The sequence below is a fragment of the Delphinus delphis genome, chromosome 3 (genome assembly GCF_949987515.2).
Source record: "Delphinus delphis chromosome 3, mDelDel1.2, whole genome shotgun sequence".
NCBI classification, from domain to species: Eukaryota; Metazoa; Chordata; class Mammalia; order Artiodactyla; family Delphinidae; genus Delphinus; species Delphinus delphis.
This window is the reverse complement of record NC_082685.1, coordinates 161,381,264-161,396,560: the sequence shown is the minus strand read 5'-3', so window position 1 is coordinate 161,396,560 and position 15,297 is coordinate 161,381,264. Positions and strand designations below refer to the sequence as shown.

Here is a 15,297-nt window from a genome sequence, read left to right as displayed (position 1 = left end):
CTTATCCTACATCATACACAAAAATCAACTCACTCAAAATGGATTAAACACTTAAACGTAAGACCTGAACCATAAAAGTCTTAGAAGAAAATGTAGAGGAAAAGCTTCTTAACATTGGTCTTGGTAATGATTTTTTGCATGTGACACCTAAGGCACAGGCAACAAAAGCAAAAATAGATGAGTGGGATTACAAACTAAAAAGCTTATGTACACCAAAGGGAACAATCAATAAATGAACAGGCAACTTATGCAATGGGAGACAATATTTGCAAACCTAATAAAGGGTTAAATATATATTTTTTAATATATTTTATAGATATTTATATTTTTTATAGATATTTATATATTTTTTATTTATATATATATATATGGAACTCCTACAACTCAATAGCAAAAAACACGTAACCTGATTAAAATGAGCAAAGGAACTAAACAGATATTTTTCCAAAGAAGATATATGAATATAAATACCAACAGGTATATGAAAAGATGCTCAACATCACTAATCATCAGGGAAATGCAAATCAAAGCCACAATGAGAAACTGCTAGAAGAAAACATAGTACAGAGGATACTCTTTGACATAAATCACAGCAATATCTTTTTGGATCTGTCTCCTAGAGTAATGGAAATAAAAAATAAACTAAAACAATGGGACATAATTAAACTTAAAAGCTATTGCACAGCAAAGGAAACCATAAACAAAATGAAAAGACAGCCTACAGAATGGGACAAAATATTTGCAAATGATGCAACCAACAAGGGATTAATCTCCAAAATAAAGAGCTCATACAGTTCAACATCAAAAAAACAAACAACCCAATTGAAAAATGGGCAAAAGCTCTAAATAGACATTTCTCCAAAGAAGACATACAGTTGACCAAAGGTATGAAAAGATGCTCAACATCACTAATCATTAGAGAAATGCAAATCAAAACTACAATGAGGTATCACCTCACACCAGTCAGAATAGCCATCATCAAAAAGCCTACAAATAATATAAAAAAAAATAATAAAAATAAAAAAATAAAGTCTACAAATAATAAATGCTGGAGAGGGTGTGGAGAAAAGGAAACCCTCTTACACTGTTGGTGGAAATGTAAATTGGTACAGCCATTATGGAGAACAGTATGGCGGTTCCTTAAAAAACTAAAAATAGCTCTACCATATGATCCTGCAATCCCATTCCTGGGTATATATCCAGAGAAAACCATAATTTGAAAAGATACATACATCTCAATGTTCACTGCAGCAATATTTACAATAACCAAGATATGGAAGCAACCTAAATGTCCATCAACAGATGAATGGATAAAGAAGATGTGGTAATATATACAATGGAATACTACTCAGCCATAAAAAAGAATGAAATAATGCTATTTGCAGCAACATGAATGGACCTAGGTATTATCATACTAAGTGAAGTAAGTCAGACAGAGAAAGACAAATATATGATATCACTTATATGTGGAATCTAAAAAAAAAAGATACAAATGAACTTATTTACAAAACAGAAACAGACTCATAAACATAGAAAACAAACTTATGGTTACCAAAGGGGAAAGGTGGGGGGGGGGGAATTAGGAATTTGGGAGTAACATATACACACTGCTATATATAAAATAGATAAACAACAAGGACCTACTATATGGCACAGGGAACTATACCCAATATTTTGTAATAAGCCTATATGGGAAAAGAATTTGAAAAAGAATATATACATATATATATAACTGAATCACTTTGTTGTACACCTGAAACCAGCACAACATTGTAAATCAACTCTACTTCAATAAAAAATAAAAATAATTAAAAAAAACAAAACCACAATGAGATATCACCTCATACCTGTTAGGATGTCTATTATCAGGAATAAAAAGATAACAAGTGTTGGCCAGGATGTAGAGAAATGAGAACCCTTGTACACTACTGGTGGAGATGTAAATTGGTACAACCACTATGAAAAACAGTAAGAGGTTTCTCAAAAAGTCAAAAATAGAACTGTCCTATGATCCAGCAATCCCACTTCTGGGTATATATCCAAAGAAATTGAAATCAAGATCCTGAAGAGATATCTGCACTCCCATGTTCACTGCAGCATTATTCACAATAAACAAGACATGGAAACAGCTCAAGTGTCCATCCACGGATGAACGGATAAAGAAAATGCAGTATTTACATACAATGGAATATTATTCAGCCTGAAAAAAAGAAGGAAATTCTGCCATTTGCAAAAACATGGATGAACCTGGAGGGCATTATGCTAAGTGATATAAGCCAGACAACAAGAACAAATAATACATGATGTCACTCACATGAGGAACCTAAAATAATCAAATCATAGAAACAGAGAGTAGACTGGTGGTTGCCAAGGGCTAGGAGGAGGAAATGGGGAGGTATTAGTCAAAAGATACGAAGTTTCAGTTATACATATGAATAGGTCCTATAGACCTTCTGTATGCCATAGTGCCTATAGTTACCCATACTGTATTGTATAGTCAAAAAATTTTGCTAAGAGGGTATATCTTATGCTAAGTGTTCTTATCACAAAACAATCATTATCGTCTTCATCATTCAAGTGAGGAGGAATCTTTTAGAGGTAATAATGGATATGTTTATGGCATAGGTTACAGTTTCACAGGTATATACCTATGTCCAAACTTGTCAAGTTGTATATATTAAATATGCACAGATCTTTTTATGTCATCCATACCTCAATAAAGTGGTGTAAAAAAATTAAAATAAAGTATATCTTAAGGAATAAATAAATAAATTAGAAAAATACACAATAATTTAATACTTTTATAGAAAATATTTATTACAATATAAATAAAATATGCTAAAAATGATATATTTTCTCATTAATGTGACTGGAGATAATAATTTAATTCAGAATCAGGATGATAAAAGCAATTTAAATGGTTTTTCTAGAAAGCTTCCTGCTAATTTTCTAAAAAGAATATATGACACTTAAATCCCTAAATGTATTGAAGTGCTTCCAATACCTACAGATGGTATTCTTTCAAAATAACATAAGGCAGGTTGGTATTAAGTGTAGATGCTGGTTTTCCCAACAAGATTTTATATTTATAAAAGAAAGGAGGTATGTCTCATGTCTTATAATTATTTTATCCACTACTGTGACTATCACAGTACTATATATTCATGTAGTATACTGGCTCTAAATATTTACTAGACTAGATTGTAGGCATAGTCACAAAAGCTCACTGGTTATCAAAAGGTTTGAAAAGATTGAAATGCCTAGGTGCATTATATAAAGTTTAAGTGCTAAAGATATAGGAGGTTTAAGAAAAGGGGGGAGGGCTTCCCTGGTGGCGCAGTGGTTGAGAGTCTGCCTGCCGATGCAGGGGACACGGGTTCATGCCCCGGTCTGGGAAGATCCCACATGCCGCAGAGCGGCTAGGCCCGTGAGCCATGGCCGCTGAGTCTGTGCGTCCAGAGCCTGTGCTCCGCAACGGGAGAGGCCACAACAGTGAGAGGCCCGCGTACCGCAAAAAAAAAAAAAAAAAAAATTTCAAGAAAAGGGGGGAAAAATATTCCGAAGCGAACAAAGGAAGAGTGAAGGATCTGATGGGTCTTGATTAAGCTTTGGAACTTAGATAAACAAAGATGAGAGAGAAGATTCTTGATAAAGGGGGACTATGTGTGGAAGAATAAAGATGATTAAGGGATGCTCAGAAATCAAACAAAAGATGTATATCTGAAAAAAACCAAGAGAAGGTTCGTGTTGGATTAGAGAAGACTGCAAGTAAGTTAGGGCCATATTATCGAAGGATGATGAATTTTGACAGTCTGATCCATTGGCTGAACACTGTAGGTGTTGAATACTGGTAGCTGCTGAAATTGTGAACAAAGATATGTAGTCCTTGAGCCCATGGAGTTTTAGTTTAGCAGGACAGATAAGCATTCATCAAATCATACAACTAAGTACTTAAATTGCAAACTGTGGTTAGCCCCAGGAAGCAGAAGCACAGAGTGCTGTGAATACGTAACAGTGGAACTGGCTTTGGGGGTGTTGGGAGGGGGTGGCAACAGGGGAAGTTTTCCCTGAGGAAGTGACATTTAGCTGAGCCAGGAGTATCCAGACAAGAGGGAGGAGGGCGGGCATTGCATGGGAAGAAAATGGGAGAATGGGAGGAAGAGGGCATTGCATGGGAAGAAAAAGGCCATATTCAAGAATCCAGGAGAACAGATCAGGAGGAAAAAGTGACCTCAGGTAAGGCTGAGGAGGTAGGTGGGGTCAGCTTCTCCCAGCCTTGAAGGCCAAGCTAGAGACTGCTTTTTCCTAAGAGCGGTGGAAGGTTTTAAATAGAAAGCAACGTGACTGGGTTTATGTTTTTCTCACTGTTCTGTCCGCATCGTGAGATGGATGAGAGACAGGTGAAAGAGGAGGAGGGATCATTAGAAAGCTCTTTGAGTTTTCCAGGTGAGTTACAATGATAGCTTGGCCTGGGATGCCAGTGAAAGGGAAAGAGTTGGATAGATCCCACCAATATTTAGGAGGCAAAATTGGCATGACTTGGTGATGGAGCAGACTTGAGAGTTGAAGAAAAGAAAGGTGTTAAAGACAAAGAGTTTTCTGTTGCCAAGTTTCATGGACGATCGTGGGACTTCCTGGGAGAGAGTGACCAGAGCCGAACCAGTTCAGTTTTAGACACTTTGAGTTTAAGGAGCCTATGAAACATCTACAAGAACGTATCAAGCAGGCAGTTGAGTGCACAGATTTCAAGCCAGAGGACAGACGAGACCAGAGATAAAAACTGATGGGGCATATTACACAGGAGCCTGTGGATGAACTTGCCAGGGAAGAGGATCTGGAGCAAAGAAACGGGTCTGCCTTGCCCTCCAATATGCCTGGCTCCATAAATGGCGTATGAAGCTCAATAATTATGTTCTGAATACACGAAAAAATAGATGCATGCATGAAAGTCAGGACACTTGCTAGGAACTGCTGACACAGAAATGAAAGCTTCCCTGCCCTCCATGTAACCTTGGCTTGGGTTGATGCAATGAGATTTAAAACAATGGGGAAGATTTGTGAGAAATCAACAAAGGAACAACCTTTTATCTTGCAATAGAAGGGACAATTGAAATAAAGACTTGCCAGGAAGGGCTCCGTTATTTAAATTAAGTCATCCTAATTATAGTATATTACAGTGTTTGTCGCCTGAAATTATTTTTATTATTAATAATAATACCTTACATGATATTCTACAAACCACTTGCGTACTAATTATCACAGTTCATAGTAAACTTAAAATAGCTCTTAACTACTGTGGTTTTGTGCTCTGCATTTATATCCTACTTCAAGGAATTTTAAAGTTTTACCCTTAGTTGTATTCAAATTTTAACAGGACTTAAAATTTTAAATCATGGATGTTTTCTCAAATCTTATAAGAGACAACACTGTACCTTTGTACTTCAAATATATTAAAATATTTTGTGTTTAAAAGCCACAGATCAGAAAAACCATTATTATCAAGAGTAGTGTGCTGAGAATATATATACACTATATATGTGTGTGTATATACACACGTTGGCTATAGCTATTGGCTTCTTGCGCCTCTGATAATTACTTCAGCTCCACTGTCCCCAGTTCTCCATCTATAAAGGGCAGGAGACGGTTAATCAGTCGTTCTCCAACCGGGTACACATAGCTGGAGAGTCAGATGCAGAAGAAGCAGCTGGCAGCACCGTGAAAGGGTGAGGCTACAGAGTCCTTCCTGTCCTCTGCTCTTCGCTGTTTTATCTATTGGGGCTACCTGTCATGTTTTACTGGAAAACAAGACTCCTCTTAATTATTATGACGACACAATAATCAGACAAAAAGTTTGAAAGCTACTGCCCTGAATCAGGGTTCTTCTGAAGTTCTGCTACAATAGGTCAGAGGTGAGACCTAACTATCTCTATCTTTTAAAACAGCCACAGACAATTTCTCACCAAAAGCTGAAAAAAACGTAAACTTAAGGGATGATCGCTAACATCTCCTATACAACGTTTGTGTTCAATTTCATGTATAGAATAAGAGAAGCATTCATGTTCCATAGGAGGGAAGACTAGACAGAAGCAGAAGCAGCAAGGGCTCCAGTCATGAAAGTCTCTGTTTAACGTCTTGTTTCAGGCACAGAAGCCATCAGAGGATGGCTGACAACATTTTCCTCTTGGATTTCCAGCACTGCAGCCACAAGAAGGAAACGTCCAAGAGATACTCGGCTTAAACTACTCTGAGGTTGGCCAACCCACTTAAAAAAGAACACAAATGAGATTAAAACCTCAGTGTCCTCCTGTGACGTCCTAGAACCGGCCTGGGGACCAACTGAGACAAAGCTTTCCACCACAATGAAAACACTAGAATCACTGTAAATTAACCCACGGAGGCACAGACTGAAGATCTCATTCGCTGATAATCACGCTCTGGGAAAAAAATGCTGCCAAAGGAGAGAGAGCAACAGTCTTGCAAAAACCCTCAAACCCTGGACAAAGTGACTTTTGGCTCAATCCGGTAGAGAGACAGCAAAGAGCACAGAATATAAATACACACACACACACACACACACACACACACACACACACACAGTAAACCAGAAACTCTGATATAAAAATTTCCACCACACTAACCAGCAGCTAAGGCATCCTTAGGCCATCGGCTGAACCAGACAATAGTGCATCCTGAAATAAGGGCAGGAAACTTCAAAGCGCGATTTCGAAATCTCTCCCCCACTGGCGAAAAGCAGAGCACAATGTGAAGGTTCTGTCGGACCCGGCTCATGAAGAAATCATACAGGTTCTCATTCGTAGGAGGGCGCCTGGGGCACTCTATTTTCATGACTGATATGAGATCACTATTAATTTCATCAATTTCTTCGCAGGCAAATAGGTTGGAGACCTTCGAGAAAAGTGCAGACGTTCAAATTCAATACAGGCATATGAAAACAGATCAAAATATACAGCTCAATATGTATAATCTCTTGCCTTCATTTGTGTCCTTAAACTCACCTTTCATGTATAGAATAAGAGAAGCATTAATGTTCCATAGGATGGAAGATTAGACAGAATTTTAAACCGTGTTTTAAAATACACAAATGATTCTATTACTAACTGGAAAGTCACAGCCCGTTAAGGGGGTATGGACATATCAAAAATCCAACCAGCTTTCCTTGCAACCTTCTTCTTCCGTTTTTCCATTTCTCACTTGGAGCTTTCAGTAACGTTTTCAATGCATAGTTCCACGTTTTGATTGGGATTTTTATTCTTCGAAAACCCAACAGAAAAACCCATTCTTCCTACTGACCACCTAATCCCAATAATAGCACTTATTCAGTACTTTAACGGAAGGAAATACACAGAGCTCTAACACTGGAGGGAATCTGAAGAGGCAAAACACATCAAGAATAAATGAGCTCCTACCTCACCCGATGATAAAACATTATTCATATATTCCAAAAACGACTCATCTTTAATCTCATTGTCCGTGAAAATAAAAGTGATTCCTTTGCCTTGCTGACCAGCTGTTCTATACAAAATCCTCAGGTCTTCCATCAGATTTGATGTGTTGTAGGACCTAAAGAAATATTGTCATCGTGTCATCAGCTAAAATATGTTAATGGGAAAGAAAGATCCTTATAACAATGCTTTATGCCATATGGTTAACAAAAAATGCTGGTATTTTATTGTATGTAAATATTACTTGTTCATTACATTTACTTGCAGAAATTAAAATAATTTTTAAGACTCCACATTTTATAAAACATTATATTTTTACACACAAAAAACATCTAGAGTGAAAAATCAACCTGAAGCAAAAGTATAATTTTTAACCACACCATAATGCCATCAGAATGTATATACATGTTTCATTTTGAAAATATTTGTTGGTAAAGGTAAGGGAGGGCTTCCCTGGTGGCGCAGTGGTTGAGAGCCCGCCTCCCGATGCAGGGGACATGGGTTGGTGCCCCGGCCCGGGAAGATCCCACATGCCGCGGAGCGGCTGGGCCCGTGAGCCATGGCTGCTGAGCCTGCGCGTCCGGAGCCTGTGCTCCGCAGCGGGAGAGGCCACAACAGTGAGAGGCCCGCATACCACAGAAAAAAAAAAAAAAAAAAAAAGGTAAGGGAAATGTCAAATTCTAATATTTACTAAGCACCCATCTGCAATTGATATTTTAGAAGATACCTCATAAATTGAACTAATCTAAACTAAAGCATTTCAAGCCGTCATTATATGGGGTGAGGGCGATGCCCCACTGTAAACTGCACCCTCCTCATTCCCAACACAACTATTTTCATTGCATCTTTGGACGTCACATGAAAGAGTTTTCTGAGCAATCAGTGCACTATAGTAGAATCGTTGGAAACATTAAATATCCCACTCTAAATCTCTCACATCCAAAGCAATCACTTAGTGGAAGTCAACTTGCAATCATGAAATGTTAGACAATATAGAGTAACCCATTACTGCCAAAAGTAAAAATTAAAATATTCCAGTCCTGGAGACTCAGACTCACTAAATTATTATTTGAATTTTGTGTCATTAAATAAACTCAGAGTTCAGAGCACAAGAGCAAATAGCCTTCTGATTTTTAAAAAGCTACCAAATATTTAACTTCTATACTCTGCTTTTTTAACGTTTAAAACCTAAACCCTAGAACCAGAAATACCACTACCATGCATCAATATTTCAAGAAGACTGCTAGAAAAGTGAGATGTGAGATACCAGAAAACATGTTCAAAGACACAGTCCCGTGAAAGAGAGAGAGAAAGAATAAAGAGAGAAAGGGAGGGAAGGAGGAAGGAAGGAAGGAAGGAAGGAAGGAAGGAAGGAAGGAAGGAAGGAAGAGGGGTGGGGAGGGAGAGAGAGGACAAAGGAAAATAGCTCGCCCGAGCTTCTTGTGATATGGGGAAAACTTTCAGTCCAGTCCCCTGGATCTCAAGGACCCCCCTGCCTCAAATAATATGACCTGAGTCATCTAACAAATGGCTGCGCTTCCCAAAGGAGAGGCCCTTGCTTCCTGAGCCTTGGTCATGTGGCTATGCAAAGGCTAAGGCAGTAGGATCGTCTCTGGAAGGTTATAAGAATCCAGAGAAGGCCCTGACCCTCCTTTTCATCAGTAGTGGAGCAGTCCCAATATGACCTGCAGAGGAACCAATTTATCACAAAGAGAGGACTCGTAAGGTGTTTTTTCTGAGGCAGCACGGCGTAGTTAAAGTCATGGCAGACCAGAAACCAGAAATCTTGTGGTTAATTCCCAGGTTTATCCGGGACTTCAGGCAAATCATAGCCTCTCTGAACCTCAGCTGTGATATGTCCTGCTAACCTACAAAGCCACAAAGGTCTTTTGAAGATCAAGTTAGCCTGCGCACGTAAAAGCGCTTTGAAACGATAAGGTTTTATACAAAATGTTCGGAACAAAAATCGCAGAGTTCAATCCCCTTCCTGTACAGGTTACCTTTTATCTAACATCGCTTCTATCCACAAACTAGAAGAATTATACACAAGGCAACTAAGATTATTTCTCTCTGTTTCAGTACTTGAAAGACACAGTAACGTTTCAGATTGATTCTCCAAGCAGAATCCAGTCATTTAGACCAAATAAAAGGTGTAACAACAACAACTTGAGTATTCGGATCTCCAAACCCAATGTTTAATCATTTCCAACCTTTGTCCCAGCAGGTGGCTATGGCCCTCCATCAGTGAGATAGATCAGTAGCATGTTTTGCCTACAGCTCCAAGCCGACGCTTCGTCAATGCCCGACAGGCAAGACTCTCACACCTAGAAATTAACTTCTAATAATATTCAGCCCAAGTAAACTTCCCAAACTGGCCTCTTGCTTCTCGCCTTATCTCGGTTGATCCTCAAGTTCTGTTTAGCCTCTCTACATGTTCCTTTTCCACTTCCTAATTCTCCCCGCACTGCACACACATGGCCGAGGACAACCCTTCTGGGATTCCCTACCCTGATGAGTAGCAGCGCCAACTATCCAGTTTCCCAAGCCAAAACCAGGATGTACCAAGTCCAAAAGCTCCAGCTTCCTAAGGATATCTTGAATCTTCCCTCTTTTCTCCTCTTTCACTTCCACCCCTCGGGACACCACCATCTGTTGCTGAGATCCCTGAGACAGGCTTATAACCCTTCCAGCTTAGCTCCTTCTTCCACCTTCTCCACATGCAGATGTGACATGCCTCCCCTAGGGGTGACACATTAATGGTTTCCCACTGCTCTAGGATGAAGTCCAAATTCCTTATGATACCTTCAAAGACCTCCATTTCTCTTCCTTTCCCACTTCCCACCTTATGCTATATACCAGCCATATTTAACTGCTTCCAGGCCCTCAAATGTAACTTCACATGTGCTGATCCTTTTGCCTAGAACATTCTTTACTGTTTCTCTTCTCTGAGATAATTCTTACTCATATACATGTCTCAGCTGAAACATCTCTTTCTCCAGGAAGCCTTTTCTGACCATCCCTTAGACAAGATCAGGAGTCCTTCCCTCATGTTTCAACAGACTCTGGTCTGGTCTGCATTTATTTCCTTATCAGAGAGAGCACCTACGTATCACATCTTATTGAGTGAGTTGCTCAACTGTCCCCACTGAACTGCTGTAAATTCCATGATGACACAGGCCAGGTTTATCTTGCTTACCGTGTATCTCAGCACTAAGCCAGTGCCTGACACACAGTTGGTGTTCAATGAATATTTTTAAATGTATGAATGAGTAAACCAGCATAAACTTTTCATCTGTTTTTCCAGTTTAATAACATTCTTGAAACCTGAATTAACATTTAGTAGGGACAAATTTCTTTTGAAATGCACTAAAAGGAATACACACAATACTCATATCAAGCATAACATGAAAACAGAGAGGCATCTGTTCACTGAAATGAGAGGCTAAAGTGTTTCAAAAGTAAATCATTCATGTGAAATTTTCATGGTCTATGACAGAGGTTGAAAAGGGAGGATAATAAGTCAATATTCAAGAAGAAAAACGATTATGATTCCCTTATGTATAAGAAAAACGCATTCTTAACCCCAAGTGGCTTCTGAGAACCATTTATCAAAATCCATTTCAGGTTAATTAAAGCGAAAGCGTGTTACCTTGTCAGAGTGATCTGGAAGGAAGTGTAGCCAGCAATGAATGAAGCCAACCTGGTCAGGCTCTGCTTTCCCGATCCACCCACCCCGACCAAGAGGGCATTTCCCCGGGGAGTGCGAATGACACGTGAGATCTAGAATATGAAACAGAAAAAGCATGTATCATTTAATGTGCAAATATTTCACTTTTTTCCTATTTATTCAACACAGGCATACCTAGGAGATATTGCAGGTTCAGTTCCATACCACCATAATAAAACAAATATTGCAATAAAGCAAGTTTTTGGTTTCCCGGTACACATAAAGTTATGTTTACACTATCTATTAATTTTGCAATAGCATTATGTCTAAAAAAACAATGTACATACCTTAATTGAAAAATACTTTATTGCTAAAAAAATGCTACCCATCATCTGAGCCTTCAGTGAGTGATAATCTTTTTGCTGGTAGAGGGTTTGAAGTATTGTGAGAATTACCAAAACATGACACAGCGAAACGAAGTGAGCAAAAGTTGGAAAAATGGCACCAATAGACTTGCTTGACACAGGGTAGCCACAAACCTTCAATTTGTAAAAAATTGCATATTTGCTAAGTGCATTAAAGCAAAGGGCAAGAAAATACGGTATGCCTGTATAAGCATTTTAGAAGCTGTACATGTCTTAGGATCAGAATAGAAAGATATACTGGTTGGACTAATGAAGGCATTTCTGAAATACAACAGTGTTTAAGAAGTATTGGACAGGGTGGGGAGTGGGGCGTGTGCCTTTAGGAAACTAGGATAGGAGGAGACCAGTAAAGAAAAGTCATCAGACAGCCCAGACTGTGGCTTGCTCTGGGTTTTCAAGGAGAGATATAAAGGGGACTTTGAGGTTTCCTTTTAGTTTGCCAATCTACTTCAGTAGGATAGGAAAAAGAACAGAAATTTCAAAACAATGTGTATCCTTGGAACACAGAACACAAGGTTAATTAGAGTATCCTCCACATTTGAAAACTAACATAGTTTAAATAGAAGGCAAGAAAATTTCCAAAATATGGCATAGATGATGGAATTTAAAAAGAAGAAAATAAGCATAAACACTCTTCTTATTATTTGGCAAAGATAGTGATACCTAAGGTATCTACTAAGTGATTATGGGTAGACCAGAAGTCCACTCTATGCCAGTCAGTAGCCCCAGACCATTCCAGGTCATATTTGTGGTAAAAGTCCATGATTCTTTGGCTTTATTTGTATTTGATAAACTACTTTCATCATCAGGTCTCCAACCCCACCTAAAGGGGATTTGCTGTAGAATTCTCTTGGATGCATTTTTCACCTTATGTGATGACTGTCTTTCCCTCCTAACTGCAGTTTGAGCCTGCAGTTTTGCTGTAATGCCAGCTTTTCTCTAAACTAATGATAGAAAGCCATCTGGGGGCTGAGAAAGGATCACTTCTCTGGTGCTGGCAGAAGCCTTCTGGCACAACCTCGGCTCTGCATTCTGACAAGGTTTTGTTAAACATCCTTTTTCAGGATTCCCTCCACTGGCAGGGGCTAAACCCTATTCCTATTGGGACTACCACTGTTTTTGGATTATATCCCCTAATTTAGTGTGAGCCCTTGGAAATGGAGACCATTTTTTTGTTGTGGACCTAAGAACCTGGTCCACCAATCCCGGTAAGATTAGTAAGTGATATGCTCTGCTCTTCCAGCCTCCTACTCATCCTCTCCATGTGATGCTCTCCTAAGTTGCTATAGGCAGGGGAGGAGTGGTACTGGCAAGAATTCTTAGGATTTTGCCAGTGTCTATTCCTACTCTTTCCCTGGTGTTACTTCAAGAGGCATAGATAGATAAGACAGGTAAGAAGCTACTGCAGGCCATCCTAGAATCGTCTGTGTTGTTTCTTGGTTAACTTTTTCAAAATATATAACTTTTTTCAGAAATCATTTCCTTTAGTTGATGCTGGTGAATATATTAGGTTTTAAATAATTGTTGTTAATCGAGTATAAGGAACTTTCATCCCAACACCTTTTCCTGCAACTGGGCTTAGGTGTTAAACTAAAGTTTTCCATTCCCAGTTTCTAGCACATGAGAAGTCCTTACAACATATTTGACAAATGATCATATATAAACAATAGAAGACTTTAAAAGCAGACTCAAAAAACTCATAATCTAGTTAAAAACAGAAACTATAAGAGAAAACACAGTCAAGTGAGAACTTCAAATGGGACTATCCTGTCCTATTATCTATAGATTGTAACATACGGATACTCATCTTTTAATTTCTTTAGCGAATATTTTAAAACTTAATAATGCCCATCCTGCCTTACAGGTGCTCACATCCTGAGAGACCTATGAATAGAAACATGCAATAATGCCCCATGGTGAATGCTGGGGTGGATAGGAATGATGGCAACTGGAAAGAATGCAAAGGAAACAACACTGCTTGTGAAGGCGAGTCTTAGGTGTGGAGCTGGAATTTGATCTAGATCTTGAACGATAACTAGAAGTTTATGATGCAAAGAAAACGGCACACTGGGAGGAAGTGAGCTAAATTTTAAGAAGAGGGAATGGGATGCACAAAGTCTCAGAATCAGCAAAAGGCCTGAGGTTTCCTCATAGGGATGGGAACTTCAGTACCAGGTATGGAAATATTAGGAAATAAGGTGCAAAGCGTTGTTTAGGGCCATACTGGGGACTTGGTTAAATTCTAAACCTATTTATCAAGCATCACAAGTGTGCCTGTCTCAGCAATACTCCATCCTGTGAATATGAAGGGGAATAAAGTGGGTGCCTGCCCTCACAGAGCTTACAGTCTGGCAGAAAAGACAAATACAAACAAATAAATTCTATACAACACAACACCTGCTGGGAATGCAGCATTGATGAGGTGCTCTGGAATCAGGATGTGTTTAAGCACAAGCAGTTGATTTTTCTGGATTACACCCTAAGCAGAGCACCACGCACAAGGGGTAGAGTGGTAGGCAAGGACTAGATCATGAAAAACAATACACACCATGATTTGAACTTTAACCAAAGAGGCAAAAGAGATATCGCAGAGTTATTCTTGGTTTTAAAAGAAAGTTGTTATTTTGATTAAGAAAGGAACTAAGAAACACACTTGGTTTCAGATCACATCCTGTTTTGCTGCAGTTTTCATCTTCAATCCTGTCTTCTTGGCTTCTATCATGTCTTATAACTAGGTCACATATTTCAAGGCTCACACCCACATGACAGAGTTTGGATGTAACTGTACACAGAAAGCAAGAGTATAGAAGAGAGGGTTGGCCTAGAAAACAGTGAGGAATGTAGCATTTTAGCTCAGAAACTCCAATCATAGATTCTTTGGCCAATCCCAGAGCAGGTACACTAGAGACTGAGAGTGAGGGAAAACACAGTCAAGGACCTGTACTGAGGCACACATGCCTTTAATGTCATACCCAAAGTGAAGAAATGCATCATCTGTGCTGCAAAACCCAGAAAAAAAAACATTTCTAACGAACATCCTCAAGCACAAGACTAACATAAATAACCTCATTTCAATTTAAGCTGTTATGGAATCCCAAGCCAATCAGATTTTGTCTCCATAGACACTTAGTCATGAAGTTGCCTTTGATATTATTTATTTAGAAAATGTTATTCTTTTTGTCTTCTTCCTTTTAATCATTAAATATGATAGTATCTCCATTCTTCCTTTTGACTTTTAGTCAACTATAAATTAGGAGCTAATTTCAAAATGTTATTTATATTTGGCTTTGGAAGAACATTTGCGCTCATAATTCAGTAGGTATCTCAGACTCTGAGAATTCAGTTTCCAAGCTAAGTGTCCTCATGCTGGGGACATCCAACCTCAGAACACACTCTCTGTTTTCCTCCTTCTCCCTGACTTAGTCTGGCCTCCTCAATTTTCAGAGGGAGAGTTGACTAAGTAACCTCTAAAGCCCTCTCCAGTTCTAAGGTTTTGTAATTATTAGAGGTGACAACTTGTGAGTATGAGGTTGTTCCTCATGGTTAAGCCTAAGTAATGGGAGACAGCCTCAAATTGTCTTCATTCTAATTAAAAGGATGTAGTCTGAAAAAATAACTGACATCAATAAAGTGAGAGTATCAACGACGAACTTTAAATGGCATTATCTCCCACCATCAATAAATTAGATCATGTAAGTTATCAAGTAAATAATATATTTTACTTCTAACCTTTGAGGGGCAA

The 15,297-nt window shown here is 38.8% G+C and overlaps 1 protein-coding gene across 1 annotated transcript in view; it reads right to left on the bottom strand.

Annotated features, from left to right (window-relative positions):
* The window catches only part of DNAH5 (dynein axonemal heavy chain 5), a 288,911-nt gene that overhangs the window by 70,484 nt on the left and 203,130 nt on the right, over positions 1–15,297 (bottom strand). Inside the window, exons 54-56 of the mRNA XM_060007206.1 lie at positions 11,113–11,243; positions 7,428–7,581; positions 6,639–6,906 (exon numbers count right to left, since the gene is read on the bottom strand). Coding sequence (XP_059863189.1) covers positions 6,639–6,906; positions 7,428–7,581; positions 11,113–11,243 — 553 coding nt within the window. The remainder of the gene's footprint in view (positions 1–6,638; positions 6,907–7,427; positions 7,582–11,112; positions 11,244–15,297) is intronic.